This window comes from Primulina tabacum, chromosome 16 (genome assembly GCF_025594145.1).
Source record: "Primulina tabacum isolate GXHZ01 chromosome 16, ASM2559414v2, whole genome shotgun sequence".
Lineage (NCBI taxonomy): Eukaryota > Viridiplantae > Streptophyta > Magnoliopsida > Lamiales > Gesneriaceae > Primulina > Primulina tabacum.
In genome coordinates this window covers 22460109-22483237 of record NC_134565.1, presented here as the reverse complement: position 1 = coordinate 22483237, position 23129 = coordinate 22460109, and the positions used below count along the sequence as shown (strand labels likewise).

At 34.6% G+C, this 23129-nt stretch overlaps 1 protein-coding gene across 16 annotated transcripts; it reads right to left on the bottom strand.

Annotated features, from left to right (window-relative positions):
- Positions 1–2621: 2621 nt before the first annotated feature.
- Positions 2622–13012, bottom strand: LOC142528917 (uncharacterized). Of its 16 annotated transcripts, XM_075634198.1 has the most exons (11): positions 12542–13012; positions 12413–12463; positions 12218–12346; positions 11649–11796; positions 11189–11393; positions 10176–10379; positions 9940–10094; positions 9120–9326; positions 5307–5391; positions 4249–4435; positions 4001–4095 (listed from the first exon to the last, which is right to left on the bottom strand). In XM_075634198.1, the coding sequence occupies exons 7-11, from the start codon at positions 10057–10059 to the stop codon at positions 4089–4091; spliced, it is 606 nt and encodes a 201-aa protein (XP_075490313.1). In that variant the 5' UTR covers positions 10060–10094; positions 10176–10379; positions 11189–11393; positions 11649–11796; positions 12218–12346; positions 12413–12463; positions 12542–13012; the 3' UTR covers positions 4001–4088. The 16 variants fall into 16 exon arrangements, 12 of the variants coding, with proteins under 12 accessions (XP_075490320.1, XP_075490313.1, XP_075490311.1 ...); XM_075634196.1 differs by having other exon boundaries at positions 11649–11819; positions 12413–13012; XM_075634195.1 differs by having other exon boundaries at positions 12413–13012.
- Between the last annotated feature and the right edge of the window lie 10117 nt (positions 13013–23129).

Here is a 23129-nt window from a genome sequence, read left to right as displayed (position 1 = left end):
GATTTCTAGATTTCGTGCTTAATAAAAAAAGTTTTGGAGTAAAATGGTGGAAGTGGATCAAGGATTGTGTCTCTAATGTGTCGTACTCAATTTTCATTAATGGGAGGCCAAGGGGGAGGTTCAAAGGGGAAAGGAGCCTCAGACAAGGGGACCCTTTATCCTCTTTTCTCTTTAATCTCGTGATCGATGGGCTAGGAAGATTGGTTGATCGGGCCAAGTCTACAAACGTCGTCAGAGGCCTCGAGGTTGGGAGAAACAAAGCAGAAGTTTCACACATTCAATTCGCGGATGACACTCTCTTTCTAGTTCAATCTGAGCAACATTTGAAGGCCGTCGTAGAACTCCTTAATTTGTTTTGTTTAAAATCGGGGTTGAAAATTAATTTTGAGAAGAGTTCTTTGCTTGGTTTGAATAAATCTGATGTTGTAGTTGATGATGTGGCAGCGGCGATTGGTTGCATGAAAGATCACTGGCCTATTAAGTACCTCGGAGCACCATTGGGAGGAAACCCGAAAAATTTGGAATTTTGGGGACCGGTAATTTCTAAGATGTCCAATAAGTTGGTAAGTTGGAAAAAGGCATTCCTTTCTCGAGGTGGTAGATTAACACTGATACAGTCAGTGTTAAGTGCACTACCTACCTACTTTATGTCATTGTTCATGGTCCCAAACCGAGTGGCAAAGCAAATGGAATCGTTGATGAGGAATGTTTTGTGGGACGGCCCTGATGGGGAGACGCATTGCCACGTTGTTAACTGGACTCAGGTGTGCAAACCGAAAGACAAAAGAGGTTTGGGATTAAGTAACATCCGTCTAAGTAATAAGGCTCTACTCGGGAAATGGTGGTGGAGATGCGCGGTTGAGAAATATCCTTTGTGGAAAAGAGTGGTGGGTAGCATTTACGGGTTTCAAGATAACGGTTGGGATTTAAGAGTGGCAAGAAACTCAACCTTCAAAAGCCTTGGAAGTTTATCTCTCGGACCCATCCTATTTGTCAGCATTTGATTGGCTCCGTTCTTAAGGGTGGGAATTTTATTCGATTTTGGGAGGATAGATGGGTGGGTTTGTGTTCTTTTAAAGAGTGTTTTCCTCGTCTTCTTCTTATCTCTCAGTCTACTAACAAACCAGTTAATCATTTCTACTCAGTCTATGATAGTCAAGGGCTTTCAGTCGTTCAGTGGGATGTGCGTTTCATAAGAGGGTTGAACAATACTGAATTAGGAGAATTCACTTCTCTGACTGGAATTTTAGAGTCGGTTTCTTTGAGTGTGGGGGTAGGGGACGTCAGGGTTTGGTTAGGGGAATCTTCGGGTGTTTTCTCTGTTAACTCTCTCTACTCTTCTTTTTTTCCACAATATTAATACTACATCTTTCCCTTACTCCTCTCAAATATGGAAAGTACCGATCCCACATAAGGTGAAAGTGTTCTCTTGGATTGTTGCGTTGGGCAAATTGCAGACGTGTGACAATGTGCAGAAAAGAAATCCGACTTATGCTTTATATCCTCAGTGGTGCGTTCTGTGTAAGAGCAATGATGAAAACCAAGATCACCTATTGATTCATTGCTCTTTTACAAGACGTTTATGGATTAAGGTCATGCAACATTTGGGATTTGAATGGACCTTTCCTCTAAATTCAAGAGACATGTTCGTTATGGATCACGGTTACCTCAAGGGAAAGGGCCTCAGAAGCTTTTGGCGCATTATTATTCACTGCTTATTTTGGTCGATATGGCTGGAGCGAAATAACATAGTTTTCAACGACATAGAAGAGTCTTCAGAGAATTTGTGGGAGATAATTAAACTCAGAGTGGCGAGATAGACTCTAACCATACCCTCATTCCAGCATTTACTATTATCAGATCTAGTTCGGGATTGATGTTTTATTTGTTCTTGACTTTCTAGTAGATTTAAGCTTTCGTCGTGGATCGTGGATCGCTCATCCACTTCGCTTTGTAACCCTTTGATATTTAATATTAATACAATAGTTTCTTATAAAAATAAATAAATAAATTTTAAGGGGTAATTGAGAATTTCAGTTAATAGAATAAGCATGATTTGCAGACTGATCATTAATGATCAACAATTCATTAATGAAGGGAGAAAGGATGACTCATTAAAACCAGTATAGCATGTACTAACCACCATTTTTAAGAAAAATATTTTCCATTTGCAAACAATACACGATAGAGGACAAAAAGTTGTTACTACTACGTTTTCCCATTTTTCACGTCTAACGTTTTTATAGTGAAATATAATTAGTACTAACAGCGTCTGAACTTGCAAGTTAATGGAACTCGATTACGGAATTCAAGTGTAATGATTATGTGATTTGTTGAAGATGGTTAAGATAATCTGGATAAAAAAGCATAGGCTTGACTGAACTTTAAAAAAAATTATAGAAATAATTTCAAGAGGAGATGAAGCATTTAAAAACACGTTTTTTAGTTTTTGTCTTTTATAATAATTTATTTTCTTTAATAAAAAGCCCAACAAAAAACATGTTTTTTCAATTCAAACTTAAAAAAGCTTTTGGGCAAAAAAGCTTGGTATCTGAACACACTCACCGTGATGGCTATCAAAGAGTGAAAAGATATAAGATTACAAGGAAATTCATATACTTGGTGAAAAGAAAAATACAGCAGACAATTGAACATATGTTAATTTGCTATAAAATAATCATGGTTTTAAAGAATACATGAAGTTGGCATGAGGTAAACTCTCAGTCGATATCCAGGCAAGTGCTTAGAGGAAAGACATGAAATGGAAGTGATAAATTGCCTGAAAGAACAATGCGATCGGTACTTGTCCAATAGACTAATTGACCAACTAAACTAAACTAAATAATCTGTCATTCAAAATGAAATCCTATCACCTGCATGTTTTTTATATGTAAAGATAGCTGTAACAAAAGCTGAGAAGGAAATTCTTGGCCACACTAATGAAAACTTGGTCCCCACCAAAAATATTTGTTTCTATATGAAAAACTGTAACAGCGGTAAAAAGAAAATTCTTGGTCACGCTACTGAAAACTTAGAGTCCAAACAAGTTCAATATAATCCTTCTTTTTTCTCTTTGACAGAGCATTTCCTCCAAAGATGTCTCACGAGCATTTCCACTAAACTGAAATAAGTTGTCCTACCGCTTCTTAACAAAACTAAATGGTTGCTTCAATAAATCCCATGTTTAATGCAATACGAACTCAAAGAAACTTCTATGCTGCACATGTCAATCATCGCTGGCTCACTGAGATGGCCAAGAAGATTTTACCTTCTCATCGTGAATAAGCAAGATGAATCAGTGCCAAAATTAAGGAAGCTTTACTACCTCATCCTGTCCATTCCAAAGAAGACGGGGAGGATGGATAAAAAAGCTTGTCAGGGTCATCAAACTGATGTATTTGAGATGGCGTGAGCTTTATCCAGTTTATTTATTTGACAAAACTCGTGCATTGAAATCCCTAGCTCATCTAGCAAAACCAATAATTTCTGCAATTCCATGATTTAAAGCAACACTTCCAGGACCAGCTGAATCTGTAGCAAGGAAATTGGAACTATCGGAACACTGGATTACCTTTAGGTTAAAAGTTCTACCAGTAGAGCATAAACTCATAATCTCAATGAATGGCGTAGTTCCAAACACTGATTGTTCAAATTTCATTAAATTGAGTTTTAACGTTAGTCACTGGCTATAATTACATACACGGGTAGAATTTTCAAGTATGTACCTTGAATATATATTTTTTCCTCTGTATAAATATCTTCCCGCAAACATTTGTGTGTAACAATTTAGGAAAAGCAAAATTAAAATCGAAGTAATTTTAACCTTCCACAAACTTATAACATAGAGATATAGATATTTGAATCCAAAAAAAGATAAAGATATAGATATTACTTAGCTCAGCTCTTACATATATCTTTTACAGATAGACAAATATCAGCATGCATCTTATTTGAAGTACCGTAATTTCAAATATTTATAAAACCATTAATTACCGTGCAACACACGTTCATTTTGCTTTTACGTACAACGAGTTTCTAGGGTTTTCGAGTATTTTCGTGAGCCAATGTCAAAAAATCGTCCATAATCTTCACCAACTACACAAATAGACGAATGAACCTTTACATCCACCCAAACATAAACACCAGGTACAAGAATTTGTTCGAATGATAAAAAACCGAGAAACTTCAAGAAAAAGGTGCAGCTATGTTCAGATATTTCCAAGGTAACTTATAAAACTAAAGGCTTACCATATGAAGAGCGTCCTATGAATTGGTAAAATGCAACCCATCTTGCGCGAGTTTTGACATTCCACATCTTGTGTCAGAACAGGAGGAGGAGGTTGCCTGATATTAGCCAACTGAAAATCACTGTAATACATTTCATTCTTTACTGGAACTTTAAATTCTTCAGCAGAATGTATCCTTCCATTATCATCTAAAGATAGCACGGAACCCATGGTCAATTTTTAAAACTTATAATCAATAAATTTGTGTACTAGCCAAATGCACGTGATGCAGGTTACTGCATTTTAACTATAGAAAAAATTGGAAAAACATTGTTAAATATATGCTATTGATTATAATCATACAATACTGATATTAACTATAATTTAGAAACTATAACCAAAATGTCTAAATAAATAATAAATAGTATTTAAAAGAATCTAATATGAAAACATTAAATTAATTAAAGTAAATAAATATAACTTTTTTTTCCAAAAGCATAGTAATTCATATTTTTATCTTTACAAAACATATTTTTAGCTTTTCAATGTTCCTCATTTTTTACTTGGCGAAAGAATTTTGACCGTGATTCAATTTTTCAAATGATAATACATAATTAAGACACAAAAGTTTACTTAATATAATATGATAATAATAGTAGCAGCGGCATATTAATAAAACTGATAATTTGAATTGTAGCATTTAACAAATAGCAACTTTCTTTTATATGTTTTACGCGTTTGTAAATTCAATTATTATACAAATTTTTTACTAATAGACAAATATTAGCATGCAACTTATTTAAAATACCAAAAATTGAAATATTTATAACACCAAAAGTTAATGAGCGTGCAACTCACGTGCATCCTCGTCATACAATACACATGCATCTTGCTTTTATGTACAATATATACTCAGTTTGCAAGTTTTTCATAGTATTTTTGTTAACCATTCTGAAAAAATCTTCCATAATCTTCACTAATTGTAACAAATAGACCAATGAGCCTTACATCCACCCAAACATACAAACCAGGTACAAGACTATGTTCAAATGATAAAATCCTCAAGAAAAAGTTGCACACTTACCATATGAAGATCGTAGTATGAAATGGAAAAAATGCAGCCCGTCTTGCACGAGTTTTGATGTTCCACATCTTGCATCAGCAACTTGTGACAGAACATGAGGAGAAGGTTGTCTGGTACTAGCCAACTGAAAATAACTGAAATCCATTTCACTATTCACCGAAACTTCATATTCTTCAGCAGGACGTATCCATCCATCGTCATCTAAAGATAGCAAGAATTTGTTGTCGATTTTCAACCTCAGAATCAATTAATTTTTTATTATAGCAAGATGCACGTGAATCGTGATTGCATTTTAAATATAGCAGAAAATAGGAAAATAGTGTTAAACATATGTTCTTGATTATATTTATACAATACTGCTATTAATTATAATTTAGAAACCTTATCTAAAACATCAAATTAATAAAATATACAAGCGAATGTAAATAGGAATAACATTAAAGTACTTAAAGTGCATAAACGCAAAATTTTTCTTTCCAAAATTTTATCTACAAAAATATTTTTTACCTTTTCAATTTTCCTCATCTTTTTACGTGGCGAAAGAACTTTGACCATGATTCATTTTTTCAATAGATAACATATAACTAAGACACAGAAGTTTACTGAATTTATAATTATAGTAGCGGTAGCATATTAATAACACTAATAATTTGAATCATGTCATTTAGCAAATAACATCTTTATGTTATATATTTTATGCATTTGTAATAAATTCAACTCTTATATATAATTTTTACTAACAGACTAATATTAATATGCAACTTATTTAAAATAATAAAATGGAAATATTTAAATCACCAGAAGTTGTTTCCGTGCAACTTGCATGCATCTTCATCGTGCAATACAAGTGCATCTTACTTTTACATCTATACTATCTTATAAAGCATGAGATGCTTAAACTAACTATTTTTGGTGTCTTGATATAACATTTTTAAGTAACAAAAGTACCCCTATTGAAAATGTGGGGACCCGGACGCTAATTCATTCCTTAATCGTCTTCAGGAATGATTCAACCAATTATAATAAACAGGGTCTAAATTTTTTTTTTTAAAATACAAAGCAGAAATGTAATGTAATTCAATTCAGATTACATATTAAACATAATTATACAAATCTTGTATTATCTACAAGAATTCAACTAGGTTCAACTATATATAAGTGCTGAATCCTAAGTTGCTTCGAAGCCCGGATCTCCACGCTATCTAGTCCAGCCTCGTTCTCTTCTTGACCCTGATTCTATCCCACCTGTTGTCATGCACACATACAAACAAGACAACAGCCGGATAACTCCGGTGAGAATTACATTATCAGTATAAATCATGTATACATGCAATCATAACAACAATATAAAAGCATATAACAGATATGTCTAACATGTATTCAAATCAGAATATAAATCCATGTCAAGAATAAATCCTATTCTAAACATGTACCATCATCAGGAACATACTCATCATGTACCATATTCAGGAACATAATCAACATAACTCAATATACACTATCAATTAGACTCATGACGTCACATTTAAGACTAGACTCAATCCTAGTCTAGGGATCCCGGTTTCCAGAAGTCAGCATTCCCATATCGACCAACAGTAATAGAAAAGACTCCAGTTCTATCTACGTCGATAGGGTATCGATCACCAGTAATAGAAGAAATACCAATTCTATCAACATCGATATGGTATCGATCACCAGTAATAGAAGAAGCTCATATTCTATCCACATCGGTATAGTATCGATCACCAGTAATAGAAAGAACTCCAATTCTATCCACATCGATATAATATCGATCACCAGTAATAGAAGAAGTTATGATATCATCCACATCGATACGGTACCGATCACCAGTAATAGAAGAAGAAGCTCCAATTCTATCCACATCGATATAATATCGATCATCAGTAATAGAAGAAGTTATGATTCTATCCACATCGATAGCCAAACATCCGGTGATAGACTTTGGCACAATCGCCAATACATTATCTTGTGACATCGTGCAATGTGCCCGTGGCGATCCCACCACTATCAGGCCACTTATGTCACAAGATTACTCGTCTAATACCTGCTGTCTATAATCAAGAGAACAAGTACATCAATCAAATCAATACAATAAAGTAAAGTATGTGATTTAGGGAAACTCGAGTCAAACCTCACTCGAGTTGTGCAATCCCAACTCAACATTCATTTATACCTTTATCTTCTCGGTCCGAAGAAGACAAAGTATTGAAGTCAACTCTGTCCATACCCAATCATCTCAATCAATATCGAATCTGATCAATATCAATCAACTGATCTTTCGACGGCATAACAATACAGTCTCGATAACCCCGTCAGTCCCAACATCACAGACATAATACCAGAACTCATAATCGATATCGGTGCAACTCATAATTTCAATAACAATACAAATCTGATATCGAATCTCAATTAATCAATTCCAAAAATCATAACAATCACATAATCAGTCCGTTTCTTAATCTGACTTCGATTCTATGATATCTAATATGTCAAGAACATCATATATGACGTGTATTCAATTCCAACAACATCATAATTTCAGAACATGTCAAAACGTAACAAAACTTACGTCCCGTTGTAGCCTACGTCGATAGGAACTCGGTACTAAAGTCGGATTACAATTCGGACAGACGGATTTGGAACGATTGTAACTTGAAGCACAAAATCAATTCTTCCTTCGGAGACCCTCGGTTCTTTTCTCAGGAAAGATTTGCATGTACATATATATATATATATATATATATATATCCACGTCGCACGGTGAGGCCAAATGGCTTGTTCTTGTTCTGCATGACTCGCGCATATGCGCATTCAAAGTCCGCGCATATGCGCCGGAAGCCTTATCCAACCACTGGACTACTCGCGCATATGCGCGCACATAAGTCGCGCATATGCGCGAGACCTACTGTCTCGTGCCTCCCCTTACTCGCGCATATGCGCGCCTTCTGCCGCGCATGCGCGCCTTCTGCCGCGCATGTGCGCCAACCTTTCTGCCCTGCTCGCGCATATGCGCCGTTCACATCGCGCATATGCGCCGAGCACTCCACTAGGCTACTGGACACCTCGCGCATATGCGCGTCCTCACGCCGCGCATATGCGCGGGGTCTTCTGTCCACTCCGCGCATGGCTCGCGCATTACGTCGCGCATGTGCGCGAGCACACCTCCTTACACATATATTTCGCGTCTTTTCTCACCTTTTCCGGTCTGATACGTTCCGTCTATAATCACTTCAATTAATCAAGAAATCATCTCAGATTAATATCAGATTACAGTAAATATACCCAAATCATTTCCGATTACGGTAATCAAATTCTCGGGCATTACAGAAAATTACTCAGTTTTTATTTAATAAAAAATAATTATAAAAACCCTATTTTAGTAAATTTATAAATTATATATAACCAAAATATCTTATCCACTTTCGAAAATATTTTAAATTTCTTAAGTTATTTGTTTATCTTTATCTTTATCATAAAATTTTTACATGACCATATCACTCCTAATAGAAAAGATAGAAAATTCATTAATTTGAGAATAACAAAACTTATCATGTTTAAATAATTATTTCAACTGTATAAGCATGCATTGGGCACCAGTGCAATATACATGTTTTTTGCCAGTTTGGAAATATTTCACAGAATTTTTGTGAGCCAATCTGACAAAATCTTTCATAATCTTTACAACTGTAACAAATAGACCAATGAGCCTTACATCAACCCAAACAAAACACCAGGTACGAGAATTTGGTCAAATGATAAAAAACTCAGGAAAATGTTGCTGCACTTACCATATGAAGAACAAGGTATGAATTGGAAAAATTGCAATCCATCTTGTACGAGTTTCGATGTTCCAAATCTTGGATCAGAAACTTGTTCCAGAACACGAGGAGAACCAGGTTGCCGCCCGAAATTAGCCAACTGAAAATCGATGTAAGACATTTCATTCTTTGCTGGAACTTCAGATTCTTCAGCAGGATGTATCTATCCATCATCATCTAAAGATAGCACAGAATCCATGGTCAGTTTTTAAACCTTAGAACCAATAAACTTTTTTGGTATTAGCAATATCTGCGTATGATGCATGGGATTTCATTTTAAAAATAGCAAAAACTAGGACAACAATGTTAAATATTTGTTAATGATTATAATTGTACAATTTTGAAATTAATTATGATTTAAAAACTTTATCTACAATGTCAAATAAACATAATATACAAGAGCATATAAATAAGAAAAACATTAAATAATTCAAAATACATACATGTAAATTTTTTCCTATCGAAAGCATATTAATTCATATTTGTTATCTTCACATATATTTTTTAGCTTTTCAATATTCCTCATTTTTTTATTTGGTAAAATAACTTTGACCATGATTCATTTTTTCAAAAGATGATAGATAGATAAGATAAAAAAGTTTACTTAATATGATAATAATAGTAGTGGAATAATACTAATAATTTATTGTAGCATTTAGCAAATAATATCTTTCTTTTATATATTTTATGTATTTCTCTAAATTAAAATTTTTACTAGGAGACAGATATTAGCATGAGACTTATTCAAACAACTAAAATTTAAATTTTTATGACATCAGAGGTTAATTACCATGCAACTAGCGTGCATCTTCATCGTGCGATACACGTGCATCTTGCTTTTATATACAATATACACGTAGTTTGCTGGTTTGCAAGTATTTTTGTGAGCCAATCTGAAAAACTCTTCCATTATCTTCACCGACCGTAACAAATAGACCAATGAGCCTGACATTCACCCAAACAAAAATGTCAGGTACAAGAATTTATTCAAATGATAAAAACCTCAAGAAAAGTTGCTGCATTTACCATATTAAGATTGTGGAATGAATTGGATAAATTGCAACCCGTCTTGTGCGAGTTCTGATGTTCCACATCTTGGATCAGCAACTTGTGCCAGAACATGAGAGGAGGAAGGTTGTCCGACATTAGCCAACTGAAAATCACTTTAATCTATTTCATTCTTTGCTGGAACTTCAGATTCTTCAGCAGGACTTATCCATCAACCTTCATCTAAAGCAATTTTACAACCTTAGAATCAATAAAGTTTTTTAATACTAGCAAGATGCACGTGTGATGCACGTGATTGCATTTTAAATATCTCAAAATTTTGGAAATGGTGTTAATTGTATGTTTTAGAAACTTTATCAAAAGTGTCAAATTAAAATAATATGTAAGAGACTATACATATGAAAAAATTAAATTATTTAAAGTCCACGTTCCAAAAGAATATTAATTCGTTTTTTATCTTAACAAATATTTTTTTAGATTTTCCAGGTTCTTCATTTTATACGTGGTGAAAGAACTTGGACCATGATTCAATTTTTCACAAGATAGTAGATATTTAAGATACGAAAGTTCACTTAACACAATAATAATAGTAGCGGTGGCATGTTTATAATACTAATAATTCGAATTGTATCATTTAGCAAATAATATTTTATGTTTAATGTATTTGTTATCAACAACATTAATATAAATTCAAACTCTTATATATGGTTTTTATCAATAGACAAATATGAAATATCAGTATGCAACTCTTATTTAAAATACAAAAATTGAAATATTTATGACACCAGGAGTTAATTACAGTGCAACTCGTGTGCATCATCGTCGAGCAATACATGTGCATCTTGCTTTTACGTACAACATACACTCAGTTTGCCAGTTTGCCACAGTATTTTTGTGAGCCAATCTGAAATATTTTTCCATAATCTTTACCTACTGTAACAAATAGACTTTACATCCACCCAAACAAAAAACACTAGGTATAAGAATTTGTTCAAATGATAAAAACCTCAAGAATAAATTGCTGCAGTTACCATATGAAGATCGTGGTATGAATTAGTAAATTACAGCCCGTCTTGTGCAAGTTTTGGTGTTCCACATCTTGGTTCAGCACCTTGTGGCCAAACATGAGGAGGAAGAGAAGGTTTTCCGACATTAGCCAACTGAAAATCACAGTAATCCATTTCATTCTTTGCTGGAACTTCAGTTCTTCAGCAGGATGTATTCATCCACCATCATCTAAAGGTAGCACAGAATTCATTGTCAATCTTACAACCTTAGAATAATTAATTTTTTTATTATTGAGCTAAACTGAAGTAATGTTTATATTAGTTATTAATTGGAGGAAGTTTAAAATTACTTTGTCTGAATTTATCTTTGTTTCTACCAACTGTTTATAATCAAATCTGTGTAGGCAGATATTTGCATTTAAAAGACTATTGTTCAATAACGAAATTTTAATATTTATGAGTTATGACACTGGATGTTAATTACCTGGCAACTCAAGTGCATCTTCAAAGTGCAACACAAGTGCATCTTTCTTTACATACAACATTGAACATATACACAGTTTGCTAATTTCCAAGTTTTTCGCAGTATTTTTGAGAGCCAGTCTCAATAAAGCTTCCATTATCTTCACTGACTGCAACAAATGGAAGAGTAAACCTTGCATCCACCCAAACAAAAACACCAGGTACAAGACTTTGTTCAAATGATGAAGTGATATCCAGAAAGAAGTGATAAATAGCCCAAAAGAATACTTTCTGGCTGCCCAAATTGATTATCGACCAATTAAACCAATACATAACTAAGTCGAGCAAGGTGAACTCCTATCACTTGCATGTTTTTTCTATGTCAAGAAAAATGTACAACAGCTAATAAGGAAATTCTTTGTCACTAATGAAAACTTGATGTCCACCAAAAAAGGTTTCTCAATGTAAAGGAAGCGGTAACAGCTAAAAATTTAATGTCCAACAATAAACCCAAAGGATGCAAAATCCACTTCTTTAGGGCACGTTTTAATAATTGACACTTCACTGAGATGACCGCAACAATTTCTACACCTTCGCATTGTGAATAAGCAAGAGATGATTCTTATTCATCACTGAGGTAAAGGAAGCTTCATTATTGATTCCAGTCATTCCAAAGAAGGCAGTGAGGAATCATAAGAAACCTTGTTTGGGACATCAAACCTATGTATTTGAGATGCGTAACTATACTCAGTTCATTTAACTGACACACGGAACTTGAGGATTTACCTGACGCATAAATTGAGGTCTTGAAGTCTCCAGCTCATCTAACACGCCCAACTATTTCCGCTATGCCATCAGTTAAATCAACACTTCCAGGACGCAAGATAATTGCAACTACTAGAACACTGGACTTACCTTTTTGTGACAAATAGTCCTCCTTTCTGACATAAACTCGTAATCTTAATGCTATAGCACAGTTTCCGACACCGAACTGTTCAAAATTCATTACATAACTTGTAACATTAGCCACCGGATATAATTACATTGACGAACAGCATTTTTCAAGCAATATCCGAACAGTATGGCATATTGGCACACATATTTTCTCCTCTGTGTATATATCTGCCTGCAGTTGCGTATACCAACTCAATAAATCACAAAGTTAAATATAAATTATAGTAATCAATCACTCCACTTCAAACATTGGATTCCCTACAAAATTTCAACATTAACGAAACATCGTTCCCAACCGAAGAGTAAAAAAAACAATATCATTCGAAAACGATTGTCGGTGTTGATCTTCCGAGTCGCTGCGGCCAAGAACCGATTCTCCGGCAGCCGCAAGAAGGAAGAAAGGGATTTGTTTATTAATTAATTAATATATTAAAATAAATTGCTTTCTCGTTAAGTCGTTTTTTAGAGTTAAATTAATTAATGAACAAAGTATTTAATTTAAACTTAGAATAATTCTTGCAATTGGCCATTTTGATGTTTAGGTTATTTTAAATTAATGTGTAATTATTTTGTGAATTAATGTTATAATTAATGTAAAAAATTTTACAATAATATAACCATATAATTGGATCCGATTTGAAATTTGAAAGTTCTACTAGAAAATGCATTATTTTATTTTATTTTTGACATTTAATTATTAATTTTAATAAGTTAAAACAATTTTACATCATATTGTTAGAATTCTTGTATCACATATACCACAAAATATAGTGACATTCGAGAGACTATGTATAGAAAACTCCATTCCCACCTCCCAACATCAAAATTTCAAGCTTACGACGAGTTGTTGAATTTGAGAAAAAAGAAAAAACATTATCATGAAAAATTTTGAAGTTTTGAAAAAAAATCTAGACAAATTTTGATAGAGACTGAACGCTTCGCTTTTTAAAAATAAAATATCTACAATATTATCAACAACTTGAACGTGATATGGACTTCAAAGATTTAGATGATTGGATTCATAAAGTTGAAATAAAAGGTATAAGAAGAGAGGAAGAGAACATAATTTCAAGAGAACAGAGAGACAAAGGAAACAAAATTTTACGTGAAGAGAAGGAGAATTTGGAAGAAGACAACACAACAACTTTCTCTTGGGACTTGGAGGAAAAGGAAGCTGCTAGGGTTTGAGAGAAGAGGAAGACAATTTCAAAGGAGGAATCATGTCAACTACGCTGAGATTTTCTTTTTCCTTCCTAAAAGTTATTCTTATGAATTCAAACATTGTGTTTTTGCTTTGTTTTGATTTTATTGAATAATTTTTTTAGTTAAAATTACGATACGGTCAAACGATACTCTGTTTAGTATTTGGTTTTATTGTCAATATATTATTTTTTTAATTTTAATTATTGATTGATGTTGATTTAATTTTTCTTGTTAATAGTCTAATCACCTATTTACGTTTCTGTTGATTAATCACGAATTGAAAGATGGACTATTTAAATATAACAACAAAAACGTCAATTAATACACGTTTGTATTGACTAGAAATAATATTCGATTTCAGTATACGATTTTAGGTAAAAACTGAAATTCCACGGAGAAATTGGGGATTTCACCGTAATTGTCAAGAAGTTAATAATTAATTGAATTTTATATGTGTCAACATAGTAGAATTTGATACCGTTATGTGTTTTAATTCTTTATTTGAAGTTGAATATATTTGAATATGTCATTGTTAATGTAATTATTTTAGGGGCAACTTAGGTTTCAGTACCCAAAATTTATCAATTTTGGTTTTACTACCCAATTCCCCAAAATACCCTTCATACTTTAATTTTAAATAATTGAATTTTCTTTTTCAAAATAATGGCCCATCATGCTTCCGTAAAGTAAATTAAATCTTATACCTCTTTGACCGGAGTGCCACCGGGTTATATCCACCGTATTTTACGAACTGCTCCTCATAGTCCAACCACGCGATCGCAACCGATGGTTACCGACGCAGATTCCTTCAGCAGCACTTGACACAACTCTAATTCGTTTCCTACTTTAGAGTGTACAATAGAAGATAAAATTTTGAAAATAATACATGAGAGGGGCTAAGATCAAAGATCTCTTTATTCAAACACAAACATTTATTAATACATTGAAACCTCCTGTAGAGGAGGAGGAACTTGTTTAGCTACTAATAGTAGCCGAACTTGAAAAACACATGAACTGGAAAGAAAATATTACAATTTATTTGTTGAAAGAAATGAGGAAAATGTTCGATGATCTTCACTTCTTCCTTCCTTCCTTAATTATAGAAGGCTTCTTCGGATTTGAAATTCGGATTCCAAATCTTGATAAGACTTTACAGCTTGCACATGGACCATGTAGTGGTTGAGTGGTCCATTGAGATGGTCCTTCCATCTTTCTTGATTTGTCTTCTTCTAGATTAGTAATCTAGAAATTAACTTTTCATCTTCTTTCATCTCCTCGTGATACCTGTAGAGATGAGTCTGAAAGAGATCCGCTGTAATTTCATTTTCTTTTTCTTGGAAATGTTTTACTAGCTCACTAAGAGCTTTCATCTCTTTTCTCTTGTATTTGATCCTTCTTTTTAAAACCTTTAGATATGTGTAATACATTTTCTTTAGGTTTCTTTCTGGTGTGGTTTACTGGTTCCCATTTACCATTATTTATAGTATGATTTTTGGGTTCAGTTTTCTTGTCTCTTTATCATATTTCTTTTATCTTTAAAGATAAGGAATCCAATGTTCTTTGTCATTTTTCACATATTATTGGTGGTCCTTGTTCTTTTTCCACCGATTATTGGTGGTCCTTGAATTCCACTCACATGGTTTTTTCACATAATGGTCCTTCTTGTTTCAGGTGGGATGATCACATGTTCCTTTTAAATTTGTCGAGGAATCTTTGGCTTCTTGTTTCCTCGAGGAAAATGTGCTGGTGGTCCTTCCCCCTTTGTCCTTGTTTCGGTAAAATATTTCCGATCAGATCTCGGTTTGAAACCTTTACCGAACTCCGGTTCTTTCTGATTCTGGCATTCAGGACATATATTTTCTGACCATCTTCCTACATCTGCCATATTGCAGAATTTCCGACGAGTCTCTTTACCTGTCGGCAGCTTGCTGTTCCACAGAAGATTTCTTTTCTTTTCAAATATTTCTTCTGCAAAACTTGTGGTTTTTCCTGTCATTGTATTTAACTAGGAACGATCCATTCAAAGAATTTTGATAAAACTTGAATGGAAACTTGACTTTGTCCATCTCAGTGAGACAGACCCATAAACCCCATGCTCTTCTGGTTGAAATATCGTCTTCAGTTATTGAAGCAACCAGAGGTGTTTCTTCTGTCGGAGGATCCTTGATAAATTTCTGAATATTTATATCTGGCCTCCTTAACTTGATGAAATGAAAGGACTTCGTGTGAACCTTTCCCTGCTGGTTCTGGTGCTGCACTGAAAAAGTATAGCTCCAAAACATCTCTTCTGGACAAATAATCGTTATTCGCCCAAGTTTCATGAACAGCTTCCTGAATCCATTTAGGTAATCCTGAAATTTCCGGAAAGCTAGGTGAGGTGGTATAAACTGAGGCAAGAGCCCTGAATTCATACCAGGCTTTGAGCTCCTTGGGATATGAATTAGGTTTCATCCATATCCTAGGAAATTTCCCTGATACATCAACCCTATTAGTAGCTGGGTTAATGCCAACTCTTGTTTTTAATTTCTCCCAGTTCTGTTGGTAAACCGAAATGGAGAAATTGCAACTTCATTAGTACCAACCTTAGATTTGTCCTTTGTCAGTACGAGGCCTAAGGTTGATCTCTCCCTCTTCAATCACCGAGGTGAAGAGTTGACTGGAAGACTCAAGATAAGAATCAGGAGTCTCAATTTTTGTTTCAGCCGACTCATCTTGAGATGATCCCAACTTAACACTTGTGCTATGGGTATTTGAATCCCCTGCTCTAGGTATAGAGTCCTGTACTCGAAAACTCTCCATTTGGGAAACCAATGGCTTCTCAATACCTTGGAGGATAGGCCTTTGTGTTACAGACCATAACTGAGTATAAGCCTTTAAACATCCTGTAATTCGATCAGAGACAACTCTCTTATCGGCTTGTTGTAGCCTTCCCGCAACTTCTGCGTTTAACACCAACTTGTTAAACTCGTTTTGAAGCATTTCAATGTGTTCCCTCAAATGCCTCTGCATCTTGATGATGGCGTTCGATATCACCGCTGTCCATCTCTTGTTAAAAAATCTGCAAGAATATTTTCATGAGATTTTATTATCACAATATCAAAAATATAATTCTGACATAGTGCCTGCCATCTTAATAATCTGGCCTTCTCAGGTTTAGACTCAATTCTATTCCTTAAGAAAGCTTTTACCTGTGTGTTATCAACTTTTAAAGTAAATTTCTTTACAAGTAAAAATAATGGTCATTTTTCAAAAGCCCTTTTTACTGCATAAAATTCCTTCTCGTTGATATGCTATCTGATAGCTTCTACATCTGAGAATAACCCACTACAATATCTGCATGGTTATTCTCCATCTGGTGTGAGCTTAGTAAGAACTGCTGCCCACGAATGATCACTGGCATCGGTATATAATACCAGATCATCTTCGTCTTGAGGAATAGCCATTTTTGGAAGATTTTTACAAATCTCCTTTAAATGGACAAGTCCTTCTTTGTGTTCTTTTGTCCATATAAATCTTGCATCTTTTTTCAATAATGGACTAAATAATTTCCTGTGTTTTGCTAGGGTTTTAATAAACATCCCAGCAAAATTAACAACTCCCAGAAAACTTTGAAGTTGTTTCTTGTCTTTGAGACTTTCTGGAAAATTCAGTACCTTTTCGACTATGTGGTCTTGCAAAATTATTCCTGACTCATCGATTTCAATTCTGAGGAATTCAATCTTTCTTTCTGCAATGACTGCTTTCTTTTCAGATAAAACCAGACCTTCTTTTTTGCAAACCTTAGAGAAAATCTCCAAGTGTTTAACATGTTCATCCATATTTTTAGATGCTATTAAAACATCGTCACTATAAACAAACATAAATTTAAAATAATCTTTAAAAAGATTATCCATTTTCCTTTGAAATATCTGGGGTGAATTAGCCAATCTCATTGGTAATACTTCCCAAATATAATGTCCTTGAGGTGTGAAGAAAGCTGTGAATTTCTTGCTTTCTTCTGCATCCGAATTTGATAAAATCCAGACTTACAGTCGAACTTAGAGAATATCTTGGCATTGCGAATGCAACTAATCAAGTGTTCTCTACTAGGTATAAAATAACCATCAAACTCCAGAATCTTATTAATTTCTTGATAATTAATAACCAATTTGGGTTTTCCTCGTTTTATCTCACCATGGTTTCTTACCAGGAAACCTGGACTACTATATGGTGACATACCTGCTTTGATTAAACCAAGGTCCAAATGTTCCTTGATTATAATCTGCATATCCCTTTGATCAATGATATTCATTGGGATAGGCTTGCAACGGACAAATTCATACTCTTTGCCTTCCTTAATTTTAAGGCAAGCTTTGAGTTGATTTCTGCCCCACCATGTCAAGGGATCTTCATTGTAATTTTCTTTGATCCTTTTCTTGACATCTTCCAATGATACCTTAGATTCGAACTCTACTTTATTCGTTTGTAGAGTTATCTTAAGGCATTCTATATCTTCTGGTTTGAGTACTTGGTCTGCTCTTAACTGGAGCATTGTTTCTCCAAATCTTCTAGAATCCTTCATTTTTGGATTCAGAATTTGTCCTGAATCACCACGCTTGCTGCAAAACTGGATCAGCAATTTTCTGTAAAATGCCTCTCGTAGTCTCTGGACTATGATTTTGTGATCACAGGGTGTTGTGAACACTAATCGTCTAGTCTCATTTTCTTGAGTATAGGACTTGAACATTTGTAGGAAATTATTTCCTAACAATATGTCAGCTCCTGTATCATGAAAATAAATTGGTGGTGTTTTCACCTTGTACCAAGGTGTTTGTCCAGCACCGCCAATCATGATTTCAGTCATCTTAATCCCTTTACATAAGATTAAGATTCTTCTGGAAAAATCTCTTCCAAGGTAATTCTTCTTCCAAATTATTTGCAAAAACTCCTCGTTTTTCTGTACATATTCCAGCACCTGAATCAATATAAGCAACAAATTATTCTGCCTTATATTGTTCATAAAACATTCCTACTGGAATGTATATGGAGAGTGGGCTTGTGGTCATTGGATTTTCCACATCTTATCCTCTGCCATAAACTCCATTCCGTATCCTAGACGTTTTCAAAGTTTGTGTTCCTCGAGAAACTCTAGTCCCAGAATCAGTCGATCTGATTCTTTCCCTGGAATTCCTTGAATATGAACTTCCAATTCTCCGATATTAATCATTCCTTGGTAAGTTCCTATCATCGGTTGTTCCAAATAGTATATTGAATTACAAGGAAATTGATTCATTTGCTTTGTAATATCAAATACTATTTCTACTTCCTTTCACCTTTCTGGGCTTCTATGCTTTCCCATTGTAGAAAAACTTTTTAGCTCCTGTTGGGTTTCTATTACAGACATTTTTCCCCACCTGTAACTTGTAATTCTATATCCCTGAAAAGATAGTCTTCTTGATTCCAATCTAAGACTTTGATTCTTTTGTAGAATCGGTTTGTCTTGTATTTGGATATCTGTTTCCTGTATTAAAGGAAACTCAACTCGTTCTGGATAAATTTCCTGAGCAACTTTTCCGAATATCTCAGGTATTTCAATGAACTCATTTCTAATAAACAATTCGGAATGATGTGTATTAGATAGAGCATATGAAATCTGATAAGTAATAGAATATGGTCTATTACCTTCTTTCATCAGCCTATTTTCCTTGAAATTCTGATGTAATGTCAAGGCTCGGCTGAAATCTCAATCTGCCAGGTTGTAGGCTATCCTTGGATATATTACTCCTACAATCTTTCCTGCACAGAGATTTCCTGAGATAGTTCCCAGTACTGAATCTTGTAGATTTCCCATTCTTTTATTGCATATAGCAATATCAATAGGTGAATCTATCCCTTCTTTGAAAGTAGCCTTTATCATAATCTGGATTGCTCCAATATGAATCCAGGACATAGTCCTTTTTACTTCTATCTTGAGTTTTTGTAATTCCTCCTTAATTTCTTCGGAAGGAATTAACTGCATCTCCATTCTATTTCCCGTAAGTTCCATTGGGATTTCCATTTCCAGAACGTTGGCATTTTTGCGAAGAAAAGCTGCATAGCTATATCTTCTTTCGACTCCTGAATTCCATCGATATTTAGTGAATAACATAATGTATTCATCCACTAAACATATCTCATGTAATTCAAGACTATATAGAGCCTGAGTATATTTCTTTCTTTTCTCTGTATCTTGACTGTTAAAATAGTCTACCCCTATAAATTGTGCTTTAAATAGGTAGCCATTTTTCCAACGATCTCACTAAGAGATTCACCGGCCAGGACTGACTATTTCATTTCTAATGAAGTCAAGTCCCAAGCAATTTTCACTGATCCCATAAGACTCATTTCTAAAAGTTTAATGAATCCTTTTTTGTTGAGATCAAGTGTTCCTGCTGCGATTCTCATAGCAGGTGTCCAATCATCTATGAGATCTTCTCTGTTTTTGAAATCTAATACATCAAGGTTAAGCATAACCCCGTAAGGATGTATAGGATCTAAAACAGTCTTCCCGTTGGGTGTTTGGTGCAAGAGAATTTGACTTCTCCTTTTCCTTGTACTCGCTGGGTGTGATCCTCCACCAGTATGGAAATCAGATTGGGATTCTCTCATATTATCATTATGAGATCCCACCCTTTTCCTTGGTGGTTCCTGAGTAGATGACCATGTTATATCAGGCATTTCACATCCTTCCGTGTTCTTCTTTAGATCTACAACTTTGAGATTTGCGAAAGATTCCGCAAGCTCTTGTAGATCCTCCAGACCAATCCTTTCTAATGTTGTCATCAGATTAATTTCTTTTCTGAGATAGATTTAATTAGATTGATCATCTTTTCTTCTTCAGTCAATGGTTTTGACACCACTCTGGCATTTCCTTGTTGATGTAACAAAGGTTCGATGCCAAATGATGGTGGTAACCGTCCTCCTGAAGTTCTTTTACTAGAACCTGATTGTTGTTTTAGTTTTTGAATTCTTGTTTGAATATCCTTTAATATTCCAAGAATTTCTTCCTGGTTTTCAAGGATTTCTTCAACTCGTTGGGGTACAAAATATAGCATGTTGCCGTAATTTTGTACTGTTTTCTGGATTTCTCTAAGATCTAAAGAGAGCTTAGATGAATCTGACATTATCTCCAGAAACTTATTTGCTTGAATCATAAGTTTACCTCAGAGTTTACCTGAGGGTGCTGCAAGCGTCCCTTTCTGTACTTGATATCTAACCAAGGTTATATAAACTTGTGTATATTCCAAAATATTGGAATAAATCTTGAAAATTATTTTCTTCGAACCTAAGTTCGGATTACATAATTTTTTCGAAATTCTCCTCCTCAAACATTTCGTTTCTTTATAATAATAAATCATGTGTTTGAAATAATTAACCTTAAGCTCTGATACCATTTTTGGGAGCTGCGGTGATCAATTAAATCAAATTGCGTATAGGGGTATTTTTGGCATTTATAAAAGAATTTTCTCTCTCCAGGTACTAAATCCAAATCCAATTCATTTTAGGTACTGATTTCAAATTTACCCTTATTTTATTTAATAGTTTAAATTAATAATTCATATATCATCCTTTTAATTACTTTGTCTATCTTAAGATAAGTGATAAAAATTCTAGTAATTAATATTAGTTTAACTGAGATCGATACTTGAACTCATCATCCATTTGCTATAATTTGACATAGTTCGTTTGCTAGATTTGTCCATAACTGAAATCATCGGTAAATAAGTAATAAGTTTCATCTCATCAAAAATCAAGAATCTCCATCCTTCTCAACATATTCCAACAGTTTGTGCATTTAGAACAATATATGAAACGTCGTCACAAGCACAAACACGTACATTGCAGCACATCCAGACGTCTTGCTCGCACTACTTTCATCTGATCGAAAATGCTCAGCCACGTTCAAGTTACCTGTCACAACACAACTCCTTATTTACAGCACTTCACATGATAGAGCTTAATCGTAAGTTGGAATTGAGGCAAGAGACTAGGTTTTATTAAGGTGTCGTTTGGTACCTCTTTTAGGACCATAGCTACATCCACCACTGATTACATATCTCAAGTTGCTAAGAGTAGCCCTGTTGAAGAATAAGAAGTTTTTTACAATACCATCCACGCAATCTAGTACATGCTGTGTTTCGGCTATGCACGGTCCATTGCAGTACTGATCCGTGTATTCAGGTGGCACGCTGAATTCACCGGTTTGAGTTAGTCTGTAAGCTTCATTATAGCTGCTTGTAAATCTGTAGACATAACAGAATAAAAGAGAAATTATGTATAGGGTCCCATTTTTAGTTAAATATATTACATATTAACATTGATAGATTTTTTTTCCAATTTGGAGACTCACCCTTCAGACTGTCTTTGCCGTTAAAACTTTAGCAGAAGATGCATAGAGAATATTCTAGAGTTCAAAAAGATAGTCTGGACATGGATTTTATATTTGATGTAGAAATCAAAATATTTTTATGCAATAATGCGTTACAACGGTGCGGTGGGATGGAGTTGCCAAGTATTTAGATGAATTCGAAGCCAAGTATTTAGATGAATCAAGGCCTGTTATCTTATGTAGATTTCTACCAATAATTGCTGACGCAAATACAAAAGAGCCAATGCCAGTTAGATGAAAAAGGTTCGAAAGTTTTATTTTCCTAAATTTAAAGTTTCACCTCTTACATTAATCACCACCTTACCCTGTCTCTCCCCCTCTTTTGAGTTTCTGGCTGTGTGCCTACACGATCAATTTTCTGAATACCATATTAGGGAATTGATGTGATCCGGGTAGATCGGGTGAGATGGATCGGGGCAATCTACTGGATCTGATAAGAGTTTTTTGTGTTTAAGGAAAATGAGCAAGGGAAGATATATCTGTGATGAATATATATCTCCGTATAATATGGCCTTTGCGACTGTAATGTGCAAACAAGAAGATGAACTCGTGAATGGGCGCCGGAGGGGTGTCCGGCGTGGCCACTCTGATGCTTAAATTAGCATGTTGAAGATGAAGGATAAGGGTAATATATGTGAATACCCGAAGATGCAAAATTTCAAAATCTGTAAATGAGAAATATACCTGCTATTTATAAGAGGAAATCTCATGATTATCTTGTTTTAAATGCCCACCTGCTAAGTATGGTAAGGCGGCTTCCCATACCCTGTTTTTGATGACTTCCCTGACACGCCAAACCCATGTATTTTTGACAGTAATGATTGCCAAGCATAAGGTAGCCCGTACAGATACACTCGAGTGTGATGCGCTTCTCGAGGATAACCCGAGTAAAATTTCCCGGGAGCTTGCACGAGAGCCCGGGCTCCTGATTGCCCAGGG